Source organism: Cherax quadricarinatus, unplaced genomic scaffold, assembly GCF_038502225.1.
Source record: "Cherax quadricarinatus isolate ZL_2023a unplaced genomic scaffold, ASM3850222v1 Contig957, whole genome shotgun sequence".
NCBI classification, from domain to species: Eukaryota; Metazoa; Arthropoda; class Malacostraca; order Decapoda; family Parastacidae; genus Cherax; species Cherax quadricarinatus.
The window spans coordinates 68,472-89,475 of NW_027195983.1; the positions used below are offsets into that span (position 1 = coordinate 68,472).

A 21,004-nucleotide genomic window follows, 5' to 3' on the forward strand; every position below is an offset into this window, starting at 1 on the left:
GAGGGAGTCTGCATCGTAGGTGGGGGTGTCGGCGAGGTCAGATATAGTAAATGCGTTAGAACGGTGACGACATCGGAGGTAAATTGTGTGTCAGCTGTTAGACAGGAGAGTCTATTAGTAGATGGCGAGCTGGCAACGGAACTTGATAATTCTCACAGTGGCGCTGGGCGCTTCTCCACGAGATATCCACGAGTGTAACGTGTGTGTCCATGACGAATACAGGAGAACGTAGTCTCCGAAACACGACAGTGATGATAAGACCAGAAACCTAGACAAGGTTTGACAGAATACAATTTGTTGTGGATCAACACAGACAACCGTTTTCCCAACAGTTGCGAAGCTGTCTAAAGATTACTGCAAAACAGTCTGAGAATAGAATGACTGTACGAGATGAGGTCATGAACAGCTGACCATGCAGCAGCATAGTAGTGATGTTCCGCATCCGCGGAATATCCGCACAATTTCTTACATCCACAGCAGCATGCGCGGAACATTCGCAAATAAGTAAGATATCCTCATACACATCCGTATGTGCGGATATCTAAATTTTCACATCCGAAACATCTCTACAGCAATTATTATAACCAAAAAGAAGCGCTAAGCCACAAGGACTATACAGCGCTGCAGGGCAGGAAGGAAGCGAGGGCATCAGGTGGCAAAAGGGAGATGGATGAGTAATAGGTTACGGATAACAGCGGGGTAGTGGATGGTGAAAGGGTAAAGGGCAGCAAGAGACTGAACTAGAAAGGGCTGAGGGGAGTGCGAAAAGTATCATCAGAGTTTGTGGAGTAAATCAGTCGTTGTCAAGAAGTCAATGAGAGAGTCAGGATTAAAGGAGGGTCCATCAGCAAGAAGGGTAGGTAAAGAGAGAGTAGTAGAACGAAGACGACATTGGAAGTAAATTCTGCGTGCTCGCTGATAGAGAGGGCAGTCTAACAGAATGTGGCTAATCGATACTGGAACTTGACACTGCTCACAGAGAGGAACAGGGTGCCTCTCCATGAGATACCCATGAGTAAGACGAGTGTGGCCAATGCGAAGGCGGGAGAGAGTGGTCTCCCAACCTCGGCACTGATGACAAGAAGACGGCCAGTAACCTATGCTCGGTTTAATAGAATGAAGTTTGTTACCAAGCAGAGTTGACCAACGTTGTTGCCAATGGGTGCGAAGGTGGGTAGCTATTGCAGCAAAATAGTCCAGAAATGGAACACCTCTATAGGAAATTGGTAGGTCATGTACTGCTGACCGCGCAGCAGTGTCTGCCTGTTCATTGCCCTGTACGTCGACATGACCAGGGACCCAACAAAAAACAATATCTTTATGTTTGGTAGAGATACGGCGTAGCCAAAGTTGGATACGGAGAACTAGGGGGTGAGATGTATCAAATTTTCGTATAGCCTGTAGAGCACTAAGGGAGTCTGAGACTACAACAAATGATGACACAGGCATAGATGCGATACGAATAAGTGCTGCAAGAATGGCATACAATTCAGCAGTAAAAATGCTAGCCGAAGATAGTAAATGCCCCCGCACGACGCTGTCCGGAAACACTGCTGCGAATCCGACGCCGTCTGAAGACTTAGAGCCATCTGTGTACACAGCGGTGGCATGAGAATGGGAGTGGAAGTGATCAAGAAAAAGAGCGGGAAGCCACCGTAGGCAGTTGAGCTTTCGAGCAAGGGAGTGAGAAAGAACAGACCCGAACAGCTGGAACTTCCCAGGGGGGTAGGGAAAAGTGAGATGCTACATGAACATATAAAGGTGGTAACTGAAGGGAAGACGAGTGAATGTAGGCAAAGAGAAAAGGGACGGAGCAAACAGGGGCGGCGAACGAATAAAGAATGTCTACTAATATCGGTGACCATTCTATAAATGGAAGGATTGTGGAGATCGTGAGAGCATACATAGTAGCGAAGGCAATGGGCATCACGGCGATCAGACAAGGATGGAACATTCACTTCTGCATAGAGGCTCTCAACAGGGGAAGAGCGAAAAGCACCAAGGCACAAACGTAATCCTTGGTGATGGATAGAGTTAAGGCTAGAGAGAGTAGCAGGAGAGGCCGTGGAATAAATCTGGTCACCATAATCGAGTTTCGATAAAACAAGGGTTGAATGTAGGCGAAGCAGAGTTCGACGATCAGCTCCCCATGAAAGATGAGCAAGGGTTTTAAGAAGGTTTAGCCGGCTGTGACAAGTTGCCTTCAGAGAGGTAATGTAAGGTTTCCAGGATAACCTACGGTCAAAGAGGAGGCCTAGAAACCTGACTATCACATTCGGGGATACGGGAGCCATAGAGATACAAAGGATGATCGGAGATGACAGAGCGTCTAGTGAAAGTAATTTGGCGAGTCTTGGTACTTGAAAATTTAAACCCATGCGTGGCGGCCCAAGTGGAAACACGGTCGACCGCATGCTGGAGAGAAACTGCAATGAGACGACAGTCAGCGCCTGCACAAGCAATAGCGAAGTCATCAACATAGAGTGATGACCAAATATTGGGTGGAAGAACAGAGGCCAAATCATTTATAGCAACGAGAAAAAGTGTTGTGCTTAGAACACATCCCTGAGGGACACCTTCAGCTTGGACGAAGTCCGGGGAAAGAACATTATTGACTCGAACACGGAAATGTCTGTCAGTTAAAAAGTTCTTAAGGAAGGATGGTAGATTGCCTCGGAGGCCTAAGGAGTGGGCCTGGGCCAAAATATTATACCTCCAAGTTGTGTCATATGCCTTCTCAAGGTCAAAAAATATGGCAATAACTGAGTGATTATTCGCAAAGGCATTACGAACATACGTATCCAAGTGTAGTAAGGGGTCTATGGTAGAACGACCCTTACGAAAGCCATATTGACTTGCGGAGAGACTGTTGTGTGTCTCTAAATACCACATTAAACGTCGATTTACGAGACGTTCCATCACTTTGCAAACTGCACCAGTAAGAGCGATGGGACAATAGTGGGAGGCATCATGTCCTGTAGTACCCGGTTTACAGAAAGGGAGAACAATGGCAGATTTCCACAGCTGGGGAAGAACTCCTTGTGCCCAAATAAGATTGAAGAGGTGTAAGAGGACTACAAGGGCTGACCGATGTAAATGTTGTAACATACGAATATGAATGTCCTCAGGCCCAGCTGCCGATGATCGGCAAGCTGAGAGCGTTGCCTCTAGTTCTTGAAGTGTAAAAGGCACATTATACTGTTCTTCTCTGAGAGAAGAAAAGTCCAAGGGTACTAACTCTCTGGCAGACTTTGAGGAAAGAAACGAGGGGCATAGATGGAGCCCCCGGGAAATACGGACCAGATATGTGCCAAGTTCAATGGCAACGTCGAGAGGGTTTGCTACATCAACACCAGCAACCCGTAGAACAGGAGCTGGGTCAGGAGAGTATTTACCACTCAATTTCCTCACTTTTTTCCAGACTGCACTCATAGAAGAAGCAGAGGTGATGGTGGAAACAGTCTCGCCAACAAGTGCATTTAGCTTCACGGATGACACGGTGAGCAATCGCACGCTTCTGCTTAAAATCAAGAAGTCTCTCAGTGGTTCTATTGTACCGGTACCTGCCCCATGCAGCACGTTTCAAACGTACTGCACGAGCACAAGCAGGAGACCACCAAGGCACGCACTTCTGAGAATGCCTGCCTGAGGTTTGGGGTATAGAATGAGAAGCTGCGGTAGAAACTGATGTCGAGAAGAGGTGTAGGAGCTCATCAATGGAGGATGAAGAAGGAACCTCACTAAAAGCAGTGAGGTGTGAGTAAAGATCCCAATTTGCCCGATCAAACTGCCAGCGAGGGCTACGGAGAGGTGGTGAATAGGAAGGAGAAGTAAGAATGATTGGAAAATGATCGCTGTCATGTAAGTCCGGTAGAACAGACCAGGTGAAGTCTAGTGCAGTGGAGGAAGAGCAGACTGATAAATCGATGCAAGAGAGAGTATGAGTACGAGGATCAAAATGGGTGGGAGTACCCGTATTTAAAACATGGAGGGGGTGAGAGGCGAGAAAAGCCTCCAACTTGATGCCACGTGAGTCACAATGAGACCCCCCCCCCCAGAGGAAATGGTGGGCGTTAAAATCACCAAGTAACAGAAGTGGTGGTGGTAAGGATGAAACAAGAAAGGCAAAGTCTGGGATAGAAAATGTTCGAGAAGGAGAGAGATATAAAGAACATATTGTAAACCACTTATTCAAGTGGATACGGGCTGCAGTGTAATGCAGCGAGGTATGGACAGATAGTTGACAGTACGGAATATCATTGCGTAGAAGAAGGGCACTTTCATTAAAGGTCCCATCTGAGAAAGGATCCGAAGAATACAATAAATTTAAGCCTGAGATAGGTTGGAAAACAGCCGAGTGTAATTTTGGTTCTTGTAAGCAAGCACCAACAGGGGAAAATCTGGAAAGCAACATCTGAAGCTCACCCCGATTACCCCTGAGGCCGCGGATATTCCACTGTAAATAGGCCATGATTGGCGATGAAGAAAATACCCGGAATCCGTAGGGAAAGGCACCTACGGACTTGAGGGGTTAGAAAAGTCAACGTGTGGTGGCATTGGAAGACGTTCAAGCAGCGAAGGAACGGAGCGTTGCGAAGAATGGGGTTGTGAAGATGGAGGAGAGGGAAGAGAAGGAACAGGAAGTGAATCAGTGTCCATTGAAGGTTTAGTCTCTGCAATATATTCTGAAATGGCTTCAAGTGTTTCTGAATTCAAAGATGGATGGGAGACCATATTGGAGACAGAAGGAGGAGGGTGAGTAAAGATTGGGACAGTAATGGACTGTACCAAAGTAGAGGGGGAGGGAAGAGTGTAAGGGACTGGAGATGAAGTGTGGGGGGGGGGACAGAAGAGGCAGAAACCTGGGAGGTGGCAGAAGAGGGAGAAACTTGGGAGGGGATGGGGGTGGAAGACATAGTACGAGGAGGAGGGTGAATCTCCACATTTGTAATAGAGCCAGAGAGAGGGGAAGAACTAGGTACAGAGACTGGAAAGGTAAAGTGTGGAGGTGGAAGAAGGAAAGGAAGGGGCAAAGAAGATTTGAGCAATGTGGATTTTTTGGACTTCTGAGAAGTAGAGGGGCGATTGGTATTAGGTGTCCTACGAGGTCTTGTCGATACTGGGGCTTGTGAGGAAGGACGCGAAGATGTGAGAACAGACTGAGTTGTAGTCGGGACGTCAGAGCCAAGGACAGCAAAAGAATTAGATGCCAGAGTGGCTATGGGAGGGGTAACAACAGAGGAGGCTGCAGAAGATGGGACCCCAGAAGTGGGGGGATGTTTTGAAACACGAGAATAAGAAACACGGGGTAGTCTCCCTTGGAGGCGGAGATGAGTAACTGCCACAGCATAAGGGAGACCTGCCTTTTTGAGGCAACGGATTTCACGTTCATTTAAGTAGACCTGGCAACGGTGGGAGTACGAAGGGTGAGCTTCATTACAATTAAGGCAAGATGGAGGTTGACTGCAAGATGTATTAGAATGGTCTTCGGCACCACAGACTGGGCATTCGGCCATAGATCTGCAATATTTCACTGGGTGACCAAAACGCCAGCAATTTCTACACTGTTGCGGTGTAGGTATCACCTTTCGAACTTGTAACCGATGTCCCGCGACATATACAGAGGACGGGAGTTCTCGGCTGTCAAAAGTTAAACGAGCCACATTGCAAGGGTAACGTCTCCGCCCTCGGGCAGGAAGGACATAAGTGTCTACTTTGAGGATTGGGAGATCCTGGAGTTCAGAATGACAGCTGTTCAAGAATGTCATTGCCACATGACTGGAAAGCGCTTTTCTGCATTGGACTATGGTATGGGCGCATACCAGAATGACGCGTCCAAGTACCACTACAATTGTTTACCAGCCATAACATCCAAGAGATTTCGTATTAACAGAAAATAATGACCATTTTAGTGCCAACCCAATAGTATGAAATAAGAAAGATTTTGAAGGGTTTGGGGTAGCCTATGCCAGTTGTGGAATCCATACTTTTAAGGAACAGTGGGTTGAACTGCAAACCTTTAGAGAAAATCACCCTGAGCTGTTCAGCCGTGCTGGTGAGACAATGTTGTGGGGTAGCATTCTATGGACAGAGTGCGACAGACGACTCTCAATGGTCCGCATTAAAAGAAGAAGGGAAGTAACCCCGGAAAAGGACTTCTTCAAGTCCTAATGGAAGGGGATTCCCCTTCTAAACAGTAAGAAGATAATGCTCTCCCCTCCTCCCATCCCATCAATCATCACCAGATCTCTGCACTTTTTCAGTTTGTGTGTATTAAAATTAATATTTCATGTGACTTTTGGGTGTCTTGCACGGATTAATTTTATTTCCATTATTTCTTATGGGGAAAATTCATTCACATAACGATTATTTCGCATAACAATTACCCCTCTTGCACGGATTAAAATCGTTAACCGGGGGTCCACTGTACTATGGTCAGAAAGGTAGGCAGAAGAAGAAGTCGGTCTTAAAGTAAAGAATTTAGTCCATCGTGTGGTCTGAAACTGAGCGTGGAGAGGGAGTGCTTGACGTATCGGTCTTTTCCGAGTAGAATGGGAAGGTAACGAAGGAGCATCATCAGGAGATTGACGTTGGTGTTTAGGAGTAGGACCGGAGTTGGTCCGGCATGAAATGGGCGGGCGATTTGAAAATTGCCGTACCATAGAGGGAGAAGCCGGAAGCACAGTCAAAGGAGAGCGGAGTTCAGACAAATCGAAGGAGTCAGTCAAAGCCCCGGTACCTGAAGCGGGTGAGGAAACAGCACCAACAAGAGGTACAGGGGCATCAGGAGTGTCCGAAGAGTGGTCTAAACACAAGGCAGGGTCAGAATGGGGTGCGGTATCAAGAAGGGGCCCCGGGGGTAGTGGGTTCATGGATTGGGTTCTCCATGGTTAGGTTACTCCTTTGCTTTTTGTTTTTAAGAAAAAAGAAAGAAGAAAATAAAAATAAAAAAAAAGAATAAAAAAAGGGGGGAGCGGGGAGGAATAGTTCCCAGGAGGAATGAAAGGGCCGGAAATCTCCCTCCGCACCCAAGAGGACCTCAGCACCGCTAGTAGCGCAGATGCAGCATGGAACCCGTGCCATACCCTACCCTTCATGCCAGTAAACGAGCAATCCGGGATAGCAACCTCACATCTGCCGAGCTACCTCGGTGGACAAAAGAGAGGGCGGCCGGATATCCGCCACAAAGCATACCTCCTTCGGCCACCACCCCCAGAATCCGAAAGGTGGCTTCCAGAGATGCACCCGTCACCCGAAAGACACCCAAAGCTACTCCGGGATACCGGAGAGGGATCGGGACATCCCCAGGCGATCCAGATTCCACGGCAAACTACGCCACCGCCAAGAACCTCGATGGAATGGGATGGACCCCGGTATCCTTTCCTCTACCTAGGAACTAGTGCGCCTGTGGGAGAAATCCCAAAGGCCAAAAAGAGGAAGGGCAAAAGGGAGGGGTGGGGAGGGGGAGGAGGAAAGGAAAAAGGGGAGGATGGGGAGGATGGGATAGGGGAGGGGAGGGGAGATTGGGGGGTAATTAGGTTCGGTCTGAGGAAGAAGACCGACAGGTCTAATTCCTCAGACCAAGAGCCTCTTCACCACGCCAAGGAGCCCCCCTTGAAGAGGATCTCTACAGCAAGAGTCCGCCTCCTCTTTGCCCCGAACATCCTCGTGTCCAGGGACCCAGCAGAAAACGTCTTCGATTTTACTAGAAATACAACGCAACCAAAGATGCATATGGAGAAAGAGTGGATAGTCTTTAAAGCACTAAAGGAGTCTGAAATTACTACGAATGTTAAGGTAAGAAGGATGCAATATGTATAACACCGATGAGAAATGCATGTAGCTCAGCTGTGAAAATGCTGGCGAAGTCTAATAAATGCCCTCAAACAACTCTGTCCTGAAAAATTACTGCAAACACAACACTGTCAAAGGATTTAGAACCATCCTGTAAACTGCAAGGGCATGAGAATGAGATCAGAAGTGGTTAAGAAAAAAGAAACGAGAAGCTATTGTAGGCCATTGAGCTGTCGCGCAGAGAAGTGCGGAAGAACAGACACGAATCGTCGAAATTTCCCAAGGGAGAAGAGAAAAGTTAGATATTGGATAGACTTAAAAAGGGGGTAAATGAAGAGAGGCCAAGAGAAAGTGAATTCGAAGAGAAAAGGGTCAGTAAACAGACTGGAACACTAACCCTCTGTAAAGTAGGTCCAACTCCCACTCACTAATGTACCCGTCCAACCTATATTTAAACCTACCCAAAGTTCTTATCTCAATGAGGTTATCCCTTTATTTATTCATGATTTCCATCTGTGCGCTTCAGTTATATCTCCCCATATTCTACGCCTTTCCAGAGTGTGCAAGTTCAGTGCCTTCAGCTTATTTTCTTAGGAAAGGTTTCTAATACATGAAATCAACTTCGTCATCCTTCTCTGTATATCTTCAAGCTCAATGATGTCTATCCTGCAACGGAGAGATCAAAACTGAGCAGCATAATCTAAATTATGTTTAACCAAAGATATGTAAATTTGAAGGATAACCTGAAGATTTCTATTATTTATACTTCTTGATATGAAGCCAGTAATTCTATCAGCTCAGCTTTATTGCAAACATTTATGAACTGTTGCCATGGCTTAAAATTTCTGATAACCAAATTCAGATCATTTTTACATTCACTCTGACTAAGATCTACACTGTTCAGCTTATAACTGCCATAGTTATTCCCTTTCTTAGAATTAGAACCTTACACTCGTCTACACTGATCTGCATCTGCCACCACCTTATTAACCTATCCAGGTCATCCTGTAGCCTTCTCGTGTCCACATCAAAAATTATCTGACGGCCTATATTTGTGTCATCGGCAAACTTAACTATATCGCTATTCATTCCCTCATCGATGTAATTTCAGTATTATTATTATTATAATCAAAAAGAAGCGCTAAACCAATGTAATTTCAGTAGATTGTGAACAAAAAGGGTCCCAACACTGACCCCTGTGGCACACCATTTGTAACAAGTCCCCATTCTGATCTTTCCTCATTAGCACAATCTCTGTTGTCTATCAGCCATGCCTCGACCCTGGAAATAATTTTTTCTATTAGTCTAATCATTCTAATGCCTCAGTGAAAAAGTCAGTAAATTCGTAAGGCAAGAACGCCCCTCTATAAAATACATCTTTCAAAGTGGCTTCAAATTGCATCATCAATGATTCCAACAACTTTCCCACAGTTGAGAGTAGGGTGACTGGTTTATAATTTGAAGATAAACACCTATCTACTATTGGGTAAATGGATATCATAATTACCATTTTCCATTTATCCGGTACAATTATTATAATCAAACTAAGTGCTAAACCCACAGGGTCGTACAGTGCTGCTATCCCGTACAATATCTGAATGCAAAGTTCCTCCTTACATTCATTTAGAACCCTTGAAAACAACTCCTCAGGGGCCGGAAACTAATTTGGCCTCAACTGATCTAGTTTGAGGACCATGTCACTAGTAACACTGATACTTCATAATTTTTGTTCGTCCTGACCAGCATAATTATTTCTGGGATTTAATATACATCTTTTTGTGTGAAAACAGAGAAATAAGTGTTAAAAATGGAACACATTACTTTGTCAATAACAGTAAGCTGACCTATTCTTATTCCTATATACCTGAGATTATTATTATAATCAAGGGGATATATACCTGAGAGAAACACTTATGATTGGTCTTGGATTACCTCGCAACCTTAATTTCAGATTCACTATTGGCTTTCTTTATTCCTTTTTTTTTTTTTTTTTTTTTTTAACTTTTCTCTTAAACTGATCACATTGTTCAAAAAGGTGACTCGCTCTTCTATTGGTTTGACTGTAAATGTCTCTATTACCCAAGAGATATTTGAGTCTATTGTTTATACATTTAAGATCTTTCGTATTTGATCTATTATTATTATTATTATTATTATTATTATTATTATAAAAAAGAAGCGTTAAGCCACAAGGGCTATACAGCCGTATTTTATCTAGATTCCCCATTATGAATATATGCAGCTTGGCCAGCTTATACACTGCCTTCAAAAAAGTCATATTGGCAACCATCATCACCTTGTATTCGGTCTCCTTCATGACTGTTTCTGGTCAGGTTACGCCAGTCGACACATCTTAACTAATCCCTTGGCCCCATAAATCTGCACTGTGAAACTTGGGGACGTTAACTTTAATTTTTAGCTATATGCTTATAATTAGAACTGATGTTATATTATGTTAAAACACGTAAATTACCATGGATTTAATCAACATTTGTTGAAATTGCATTCTAAGAGGAAAAACTGAGCAAACTCTTACTGTAAAGGTAATTCCAAGAAATATTAAAACCAGGAGATCTGTGATCACTTTCTCCAAGCTCTTCATTAACCTTAAGAATACCTATCACAGAATCCTTGTTTGCCAAACTAAATCCAGCAGGTTATTTCCTTCCCATTAAAACTAAATTTTCGTTTTCTCACATATACCACTTGTTAGGCTTCAATTTCTATGAAAAACCTTTGTTTACACCCACATTTTGAAAAAAAAATCAGCCTTCAAGACTTTACCTTTAAACTTCAATTTTCTATTGTAACCACTTGTTTACTGGCATTTTTCTGGTTTCATTCTAGTACCTTCTTTTTTTTATAGACACCGTTGCAGCTCTTCTCCTGCAAAGTCCTATTTCACACTGAATATTACAAAAGATCATAAACTTCTTCAAAGACAACTTATCTCAACTGCAATAACAGTTTCAGCCGAACTAAGAGATAACTCAAACATATTTATATGACCATCACTACTTTAATCTTGGTTTTAATAAAAATAAACAGTAATCTACTTATATATATATATATATATATATATTATATATGTGTGTGTGTGTGTATGTCGTGCCGAATAGGCAGAACTTGCGATCTTGGCTTAAATAGCAACGCTCATCTTGCCATATAGGACAAGTGAAAATTTGTGTATGCAATAATTTCACCAAAATCATTCTGAGCCTAACGAAAAAAATATATTTCACTGTGTTTGTTTAGTATTAAATTACTGTAAAGAAATCTAAAATATATTTAGTTGGGTTAGGCTAAAATAAATTGTTCTTGTTATAATAAGGTTAGGTAAGTTTTCTAAGATTCTTTTGCAGCAAAATTAAAATTTTTTACATTAACATTAATGAAAAAAATATATCTTTAAACGTATAAGATAAAATTTTAGAAAGGACTTAATTTTAAATGAGTTCTTGCTAACTGACCAGTTTTACATATTCGGCACGACATATATATATATGCAAAACAACCACTGTGAAAGAGTAGTGAAACTCCAAGTGCTTTCGTGGCTACTCACATTGTCAAGGAACCATAGTTCCTTGACAATGTGAGTAGTCACGAAAGCGCTTGGAATTTCACTACTCTTTCACAGTGGTTGTTTTGCACGTTTTAAAATCACCTGTTCACCGTGATCTTATTGCATACACACACACACACACACATACAGATAGGGAGCCAAGGCCGGGTCACCACTCTTGGAAAAGACCCTGGTCGGAAGAGTACCGGCGAAAAGAAAAATAAAGACACATACATACATACTTCTTCTCTTTTTTAGTAAATGTCTACAGGAGAAGGGGTTACTAGCCCATTGCTCCCGGCATTTTAGTCGCCTCATACGACACGCATGGCTTACGGAGGAAAGATTCTTTTCCACTTCCCCATGGATAATAGAAGAAATAAAGAAGAACAAGAGCTATTTAGAAAAAGGAGAAAAACCTAGATGTATGTATATATATATATATGCATGTGCGTGTCTGTGAAGTGTGACCAAAGTGTAAGTAGGAGTAGCAAGATATCCCTGTTATCTAGCGTGTTTATGAGACAGAAAAAGAAACCAATAGACGTTGACTTCAAGAAATAATTTAAAGATTTTCGCGAAAAATGTGATAAGTGAGGTTGTGGTGTCAGATTACGTGCAGAGAACACCAACAGCCTCACTGTTCTGGCCGTCAGTCTGGAAGCCTGATCTGTGACACCAGACCGTAGTGGTAGGCTGACTCCATCATCCTTCAACAGGAGGTGGGCAAACAATGTTGGGTGGACAGGTAGGTGTCTGAGGGACTTACAGTTAGGTTCATGGGGAAATGCTAAACCCATGGGGTTCATACAGCGCCTGGGGAGTGGGAGGTAATTAGAAGTGATTCAAGGAAAGGGAGTACACAAATAACCTGCACATAGGAGGTTAAGACGACTTGTGCCTTTTTATGTGTGTGTGTGTGTGTGTGTGTGTGTGTGTGTGTGTGTGTGTGTGTGTGTGTGTGTGTGTGTGTGTGTGTGTGTGTGTGTGTGTGTGTGTGTGTGTGTGTGTGAGGGGAAGGGGAGGAGGAAAGAGGCGAGTGGTGAAATGAAGGGAGATACGAGAGGGTCACCCTCGCACACTGACAAGTATCGACAGGTATCAGAGAGGATAAATCCATATGTCCTCCACATTTTAGCAGGCAGCAGGTCCAGGCTGAACTTTTTTTTTTTTTTTTTTTGCATGTCCAACCTTCCAATTCATTCATTCCGTCCGTCCGTTCTGTATCTCCCTCCCTCTATCTCCCCCTCACTCAAAAAGGCCACGGACACAAACAACGGTCATACAGTTCATGGCTACTGTATGAAGACAATCAAATATACACTAAATGAAGCTTATTATTAATTTAATGTAGTGTAAAGCCTCTCGACTACAAAATGAAGAACTCATAAATGTAAGTACATACCACCCAACAATCAAAAACACTTGGGCGAGAAAACGCTGGACTCCAATTGGATACTTACACTAGTGGCAGGTCCCACTGTGATCCCGCCTCCTCCTGCTTCGACTCGTCTGACTGAAGTATATAAGCCACCTCTCTGGCCCTATGCTGTACTTCCTACAAGAGTGATGGACTGAACACATCGATTCCAGGTTGAGGGACTGATTACCTCAAACTACTCCTCTCCCATTTCAATTTTGTATCGGACTGATGAAGCCACTGTGTGGCGAAACGTTTCTTCAATAAAGATTCCCATATGTTGTATAAGTCTCAATTCTTCAAGTTGTCGGTTTTCAAAACCATTCATCACAATTGGATAAGTTTAGATTTAGAATGGAAATAAGAAAGTATGGGTTTGGAAACAGTAGTCGACGAGTGGAACAGTCTGCCTAGTAGGTAACTTAAAATTTAGGTTAGACAGATACACGAGTGATGGGGTTGGATTTAAGTGGGACTTGTACACGAGTTAACAGGGTTATCGAAGTTTATTTCTTGGGTAGCACTGAAAACAGGATGGGCAAAAAATTTGTTAGTGGGTTTGGGCTTGAGAAAGACGTGGCTAGTATGGGCCAACAGGCTGCTGCAGCGTTCCTCCTTTCTTATGTTCTTATACAAACGAGGAACAAAAACAGCAGAATTGTTATTGAACAGGGACCATGGAAAGGCCAATCACTGTTATCTGACATTAAAAAAAATTACAAATGGACAGCCTTCAGGCCAGAGTGGTAAAATTACTATTATAATAATAATGAAGGGTTTAATAGGAGGATGAGATCCATGGAAAATACTGGAAGCAATACAGAAAGGTACTAACCCAGAGTTTTGCCAGATACGTACTTATAAACCAGAATGCTTATACAAATGTGAAAGTAGAGGAAAAGACAATAAAATAGAAGATAAAATACGAAGAATATAGAACAATGATAAAATCACACTGGAGGTAATGTATATTTATATAAATGAGTTATACTCATGCAAAGAAAACAAATTACCATTGGATATTGAAAAAAATAAAGCAATATACATATATACAACATACGTACATATACAAGAATAAAACTATGTCGCAGCCTTGCACAAGCTACCACTTGGTAACAGGCAGGGGTATGGGTAAGTACTGGCAAGCTGCCGTCCAACCCCACCCTCACTGGTCCAAGAACACAATTGGCAGTATGCTGACTGGGGAGGATGTGAATGAGATTGATCTGTCTCCATTAACCGCCTAACATGTAAACGTTTATTTTTAGTGTCATTTTGGGGCTTGGATTCATAACCTTGTCATTTGACTACAGTCTATGTTCGTATCGTGGACTGTCATTTTAGGTAGGTTGTTGAACATGGCCTCTACGAGGAAGGTTCACTACTCTGAACTTTGTTCAGCATATCCATACAACATTGCTACACTTCCAATAACACATCCTACATTGTGAATATCAAAATGGTATATAATACCGGCAAGTTGGTAAGACATTGTTTCAGACTATGAAACAATTCTTCTCCAGGATGAGGGACTGACAACCTCAAATCTAGATCTTCAAGGGCGATGAACTGATTACATCGTCTTCACATCTCTACTGCTCCTGCCTACTTTCTGTACTCGACTGAAGAAGCCTACTGTATAGGCGAAAAGCTTCGGAATAAAGATGCCTAAATGTTGCTCATGTTTCTTTCTTACCATCCTAAATTGTGTTTTTGTGGACTAAATAGTTTCTGCAACTTGAGAGTGGCATCAGCACTAGGTCATGTGAACTTAATTAAGACTATTTTTATTTTTGAACAGTCACTTTTGAGTGGTTTATGACACTGCCTGGTGTAGAATCAATCTCAGGAAGATTTGACTCAACTAGAAGGGGGTTTAAGAAACCCTTACTTCCCCACTAAGGAGGGGATATGAATCGTTCCCTTTCTCTCTCCTTCAAATTCAAATTTTATTCTCTATAAGGATTACAATGCTGAGTTTACAGAAATTTGGTTATTGTGTGGTTTACATGTAGTAAAATTGTGATTACAGAGTGTACCACTAGAACGCTTAGCATGGCTAGGCATTTCGGGCAGACTTAGTTTTATTCTTAATTGTAAAATATTACAAATTATGAGGTAAGTTGGTATTATGGCTAAGTGACTAAATACTAGTTTGTGAGTTTAGCAATGTGAATGCTTTTGTTTTGGCACAGTACATAGTTTCAGTATTGGAGTATCACAGGATTCATTATTTTAAGATTGAGATTAACATTTCTGTTTATGGTCAAATGAGTGAGTGAGTGTAAGTGTGAACCACCAGGTGGTTTTCGTGTAGTTAGTTGACGGGGTGTATCAGGGAGATAAGATGTTTTCTAATGGTAGTTTTGAAGGTGATGAATGTGTCTGCAGTTCTAGAGTTCTCAGGTAGGGTATTCCAGATTTTAGGGCCTTTGACATACATTGAATTTTTGTAAAGGTTTAGTCGGACACGGGGAATGTCGTAGAGATGTTTGTATCTGGTGTTATGCCTGTGGGTTCTGTCACAACTATCAAGAAAGCGTTTTAGGTCAAGGTTGATATTAGAGTTTAAGGCCCTGTAGATGTAGATTGCACAGTAGTAAGTGTGGATGTACTGAACTGGGAGTAAGTTTAGGTCTATGAAGAGTGGGGGAGTGTGTTGCCAGGGATGGGATTTAGTGATTATTCTTACTGCAGCTTTTTGTTGGGTTATTATTGGCTTTAGGTGTGTTGCTGCAGTTGATCCCCAAGCACAAATAGCATAGGTGAGGTATGGATAAATAAGCGAGTGGTATAGTGTGAAGGGCATTTTGCGGCACGTAGTATCGTATCTTGGAGAGGATCCCAACCGTTTTGGATACTTTTTTGGTTATATGCTGGATATGGGTGCTGAAATTCAGGTTGTTGTCAAGGTATAAATCTAGGAATTTGCCCCCATTATTTCTGGTAATTAGAGTGTTGTCAATCTTAATGTTAATTTGTGCATCTCCTGCTCTGCTACCAAACATAATATAGTAGGTTTTGTCAGTGTTAAGCGTAAGTTTATTGGCTGTCATCAAAGTCGATATTTTAATCAGCTCCTCATTCACAATGGTGTTGAGGGTGGCAAGATTAGGGTGAGAGATGACATAAGTCGTGTCATCAGCAAAGAGAATGGGTTTCAGGTGTTGGGATACGTTTGGAAGGTCATTGATGTATATGAGGAAGAGCAGGGGACCAAGGACACTTCCCTGCGGAACTCCAGTATCAAGTGGCCGTATTGTGTACTGCACCCATTCTCTTGTCTCCAGACTTCTCCAAACCTTTTTCATTACAGGTTGATGCTTGTGAGTCTGGGGTTGGGGCAGTACTATTACAAATCGGGAACAACGAGTTGCAGCCTGTAGCATACTTTTCAGCCAAGTTCCAGCCACATCAGAGGGCTTACTCTACCATTGAAAAAGAAGCCCTCGTGCTGGTACTGGCTTTGGAGCATTTCGATGTTTATGTGGGCCAGACATCGCAGGTGGTCACAGTCTACAGTGATCACAATCCTCTAGTATATCTCCAAGCCATGAAGAACCACAACACAAGGCTTATGCGCTGGACGCTAAGGCTGCAACCCTATAATCTGTCGATTAAATATATTGCCGGCAAAGAAAATATGTTGGCAGACTCTTTATCTAGAGTATAATATTTTATTTAGGTTAGGATGTTATTTGTGGTAACCCCTTTCATGCTCTTTTTTTTTTATCCCCTGGTGTGGGTTTTTTTTTTAGTGAGGGGATGCGGGCTACCGTCCGCCTGTATCTTGGACCTATGCTAGCCTGTCTGACTGCTGTCTCACTCTGAGTTTAGGGTTTGGCTTTTGGTCACAAGAAAAGCTGAGCTCTATCTAAGAGTTGGATGGTGGAGAGGAAAGGCGGTCCCATTATTTTGTGCCATGGCGGCACGGTTACCACTGGGAGGTGGCAGCCTAATCCTGAGCCTTCTCGGGGTGGGGGTGTGGCATGCAAAGAGTACGTAACCTTTATTCGGCGCATGTACACACCCTCATTTACAGGCTATCTCCCCCAACCAGCGAACCAGGTTGCTAAGAGTTGATGATGGGGCCCCGTCGTTCAACTAGTGACCAGGTTCTAGCCAATAAGAAGATGGGTTTGGCAATCGCAGAGGTTATGTGGGTACCGCTCTCCTGTCTGCCCTTGTCATTCCCATTCTAGAGCTGGTTGAAGCACGGTCTGCTATCTTGTGGCTTTTATTTCTGCTTTGCTTACCGTGGAGTGCACTATACTTATCACTGTACATAGTGTACATATTGCTGTTCTAAATTGGTGAAGGATAATATAAGTCTAAACTTTTTCTACTGTGTTTATTTTGCACCCATTACACCTGGGGTAACAGGCCATTTGGAATCCTGGGTTGTAATACTGATGCTGTGTCTTTAATGGTGACGTACTGATACCTATTAGTAATGTAAAATTTGAAATAAGCAAGCGCATGGCCTCTTATACCGTAATGATCAAGTTTGTGGAGTAGGATGTCGTGGTCTACTGTGTCAAAAGCTTTTCTTAGGTCAATAAAAATTCCTAGTGGATATTCCTTATTTTCCAATGCTGTGTAAAGCAGATCTAGCATTTTTATGATTGCATCATTAGTGCTTTTATTTTTCCTGAATCCAAATTGGCAGGGGTTGAGTATGTTTTGAGCCGTTATAAATGAATACAGTCTCCTGTGCACGAGTTTCTCAAAGATTTTGGATAGCAATGGTAAGTTAGATATTGGCCTATAGTTGTTTAGGTCTGTAGGGTCACCACCTTTATGTATTGGTGTAACCCTTGCCATCTTGAGTAGTTTCGGGAAGGTGCTAGTCTCTAATGACTTGTTAAAAAGTAATGAAATAGCATGCGAAAGGACATGGGCCGCTCGCTTGTACAGTAATGGTGGGACATGAGACAGATTCCCCGAGTTATTTTTAAATGACTTTATAATCTCAGTGACTTCCGTGGGCTCAGTTGGTGCAAGATAGAAGGAATTAGGGAAATTCCCATCTATCGGAAGAGACCTAATGTAGTATTACATTCCTCGACATACGAGTCTTTAATGACTTAATATAGATTTGAGCCTGTTGCATCTGCTAGGATCTCCGATGTGCGTGTCCTTAATTTGCTAAAGGTCTACCAACGTGCCTAGTGCTTCGCCTAAGGGAGAACTTTCAAAGAGGCAGTAGGCACTCGAAGTCAGTAGGTGGGTGTTCCAGGGGTCAACGCCCCCGCAGCCCGGTCCATGACCAGGCCTCTTGACGCCATATAATCAGGTGTCAGGGTTCTCGCGAGGAGCCCTTTGCGATATTGCAATCAACACCTGTTCAATAATTAGTGTTAATACCAAGGACTCAAGTGATCAGTGTCTGGCTCAGGGTCCAGGAGATAGGTGTCAACCAAGACATCACAGAGATAAGCGCCAAACAAACCATACCACGGGGTGGGGATAGAACCCGCGATCAGAGTCTCAAAACTCCAGACCGTCGCGTTAGCCACTGGACCAGCTAGCCACAATAAGATTCGTCCAACTAGGTATATTTCTACACCATAGGAAGGTTAGCATAGGCACCACAAATGCAAGTTCCTAACCTTCCTATAGTGTAGAAATATACCTAGTTGGACGAATCTTATTGTGGCTAGCTGGTCCAGTGGCTAACGCGACGGTCTGGAGTTTTGAGACTCTCTGATCGCGGGTTCTATCCCCGCCCCGTGGTATGGTTTGTTTGTAATTGTGTCATTACGATTTCGCGAGTCATAAGCGCCAAGTATGTTAATTTCATAACAGCCCGTCTGATTAGGGGAGCCCACCTGTGAGGAAGATAGTGGCTGGGGTTTCCAGTGGGACTGATTGACGTGCGATTAATTAATGTCAACGTTAATGTTTCCATAAGTAGTGAGTGAACTTCATATTTGCGCAGTTTTGTGTGCTTTGCTTATTCTAGAGTTGAATGGACTGTCTTTGTTTGCCTTTTTGGTATCTTTACAGTATTAGTTGGTCTGTGCACTGTGTTGACCTGAGGTCGTGTGCAAGTGAGCTGCACACTTCTGATACTTGTGCAGTTAACAATTCTGAGTAATGTAAATTTATACAAGCCTGGTGTTGAGCTTAAATTATTACTTGAGTTGATTAACTTGCATCTTCCAGTCAGAATAACTATTTGAAGTTCTACCACTCAAAATGAGTGCTAGTTGATGCTCTACCAGTCAGCTCTACAAGCCAGAATGAGTGCTAGCTGATGCTCTACCAGTCAGCTCTACAAGCCAGATGAGTGCTAGCTGATGCTCTACCAGTCAGCTCTACAAGCCAGAATGAGTGCTAGCTGATGCTCTACCAGTCAGCTCTACAAGCCAGAATGAGTGCTAGCTGATGCTCTACCAGTCAGTGTGAATGATATACCTGGAGAACATTCCGGACATTCTGCTATTTGTAAACTGTAGAAATTAAAATATATGAAGAGATTGTAATTTTTTTTTTTTGCAATGTAACTATGCCTAATGAGGTACACCTTCTATGTTATCAGCCTCCTGGAGGGAGTTTCGGGGGTCAACGCCCCCGCGGCCTGGTCCATAACCAGGTCTTGCAGTGGATCAACCAGGCTGTTACTGCTGGCCGCACGTAAACCGACGTACGGACCACAACCCGGCTGGTCAAGTACTGACTTTAGGTGCCTGTTCAGTGTCTTCTTGAAGACAGCCAGGGGTCTATTGGTAATCCCCCTTATGTATGCTGGGAGGCAGTTGAACAATCTTGGGTCCCTGACACTGTGTTGTCTCTTAGCGTACTCGTGGCGCCCCTGCTATTCACTGGGGATAGTATGATAGATGTGTCCCTTGGCTCGATTGCTAGCGATCTCGGCTCACACATACAAGTAGGGTGGAAACATTAGGACGTGTTTCCTTAAGGCACCTACTGTCCATGTTCAACTATTAGTAAAATAGGTACCTGGGTGTTAGTCGACTGGTGTGGGTCGCATCCTGGGAACAAAACTGACCTAATTTGGCCAAAATGTTCAGCATAACAAGCGGCATTCTATATAGTAGTATGTCACTGATGTCAGCTAGGACTGTATACCTTGTACATTTACTTGCAGAAATAAAGATATTTATTATAAAGACCCACTGTGGCCTCTGTAATTCTACTTCTGCACTACCGCTGACACGATCAGTAAGGGACGCACAAACTAGTCGACCAAGCAGTATAACTAAACATGAATTATTTTAGTTATGCTCTATCACGTAACTGTTTCTCGTGTAGACTAAATATATTTGTACAAGATATATTTAGTCGGCTAAGCACCAGCGCATCTGTCTGGCGGTTAGCAGACGGAGGATTAAGCCTTCACTACGCCCTGCGCTGAATGAACCACATGGCTTTATCGCTGAACATGAATTAAACATTGTTTTACCAGATCCCTAGGCCGGAGAAGAGAATTTAGATTTTCGGTTGAAAACCGCGAGATGGTTTGCCTACTACAAGTCCTGCTTTGGAAAGCATATGTCTCCACGGTATATGAACAAGTCGAGGCCAGTGGTAGTGGTGAGGGGACGGGAGTATGAGCAAGACCAGTAGTGGTGGTATAAAGTCAGGGAGGGCGAGGCAAGGATCATCTGGCACTGAACATAATGACATGATGCTTCACTCACCTCTGTAATGCCCAACTCTCGCTGCTGCTTTTCTAGTGAGCCGGAAGAGGAAAAAGGGGAACGCTCACTGAAGGTGACATAATGAGAAGGCGGCAGGAAGGAAAGGGAGATGAAGTGTGCAGGATAAAGCAAAGCAAGACAGCCCACCTTCAAACATGCCAGTGGTCTTGACGCAGTATCGAGCCTCAAACACGCCGTGACAGCTGGTGGGTGTGAGGGATGCTGGCCGGGAGTGGTAGTTGGCACGCAAGTACTCTGGGCAGTGTGGGTCTCTGCTGCTGTCACACTGGTAACAATTCAGACCTGACGCTGCAACACACATACACACAGTCACTTTTCGCCCCTGCACATTGCGTAAGCTGCTAAGCCTCTCGCTATACCCACCATGGTAACCGCAACACCTCCACCTACTTAGCTGAACGTTTAGTGATACTAGGAATGGTAAGCCTGTGTTAGTTTTGTTGTAGAACCAGAACAGCTGTAAACCTGAGAGCAACACCTACGTTAGAAGAAAATTCACTAAAAAGACAAGCAGATACAGTAGCTGTTAGAAGAAAGTTC

The 21,004-nt window shown here is 43.3% G+C and overlaps 1 protein-coding gene across 1 annotated transcript in view; it reads right to left on the reverse strand.

The window, feature by feature from the left end:
- Positions 1-21,004, reverse strand: part of bou (glycosylphosphatidylinositol anchored membrane protein boudin) — a 54,814-nt gene that overhangs the window by 24,518 nt on the left and 9,292 nt on the right. Inside the window, exon 3 of the mRNA XM_070080787.1 lies at positions 20,591-20,752. Coding sequence (XP_069936888.1) covers positions 20,591-20,752 — 162 coding nt within the window. The remainder of the gene's footprint in view (positions 1-20,590; positions 20,753-21,004) is intronic.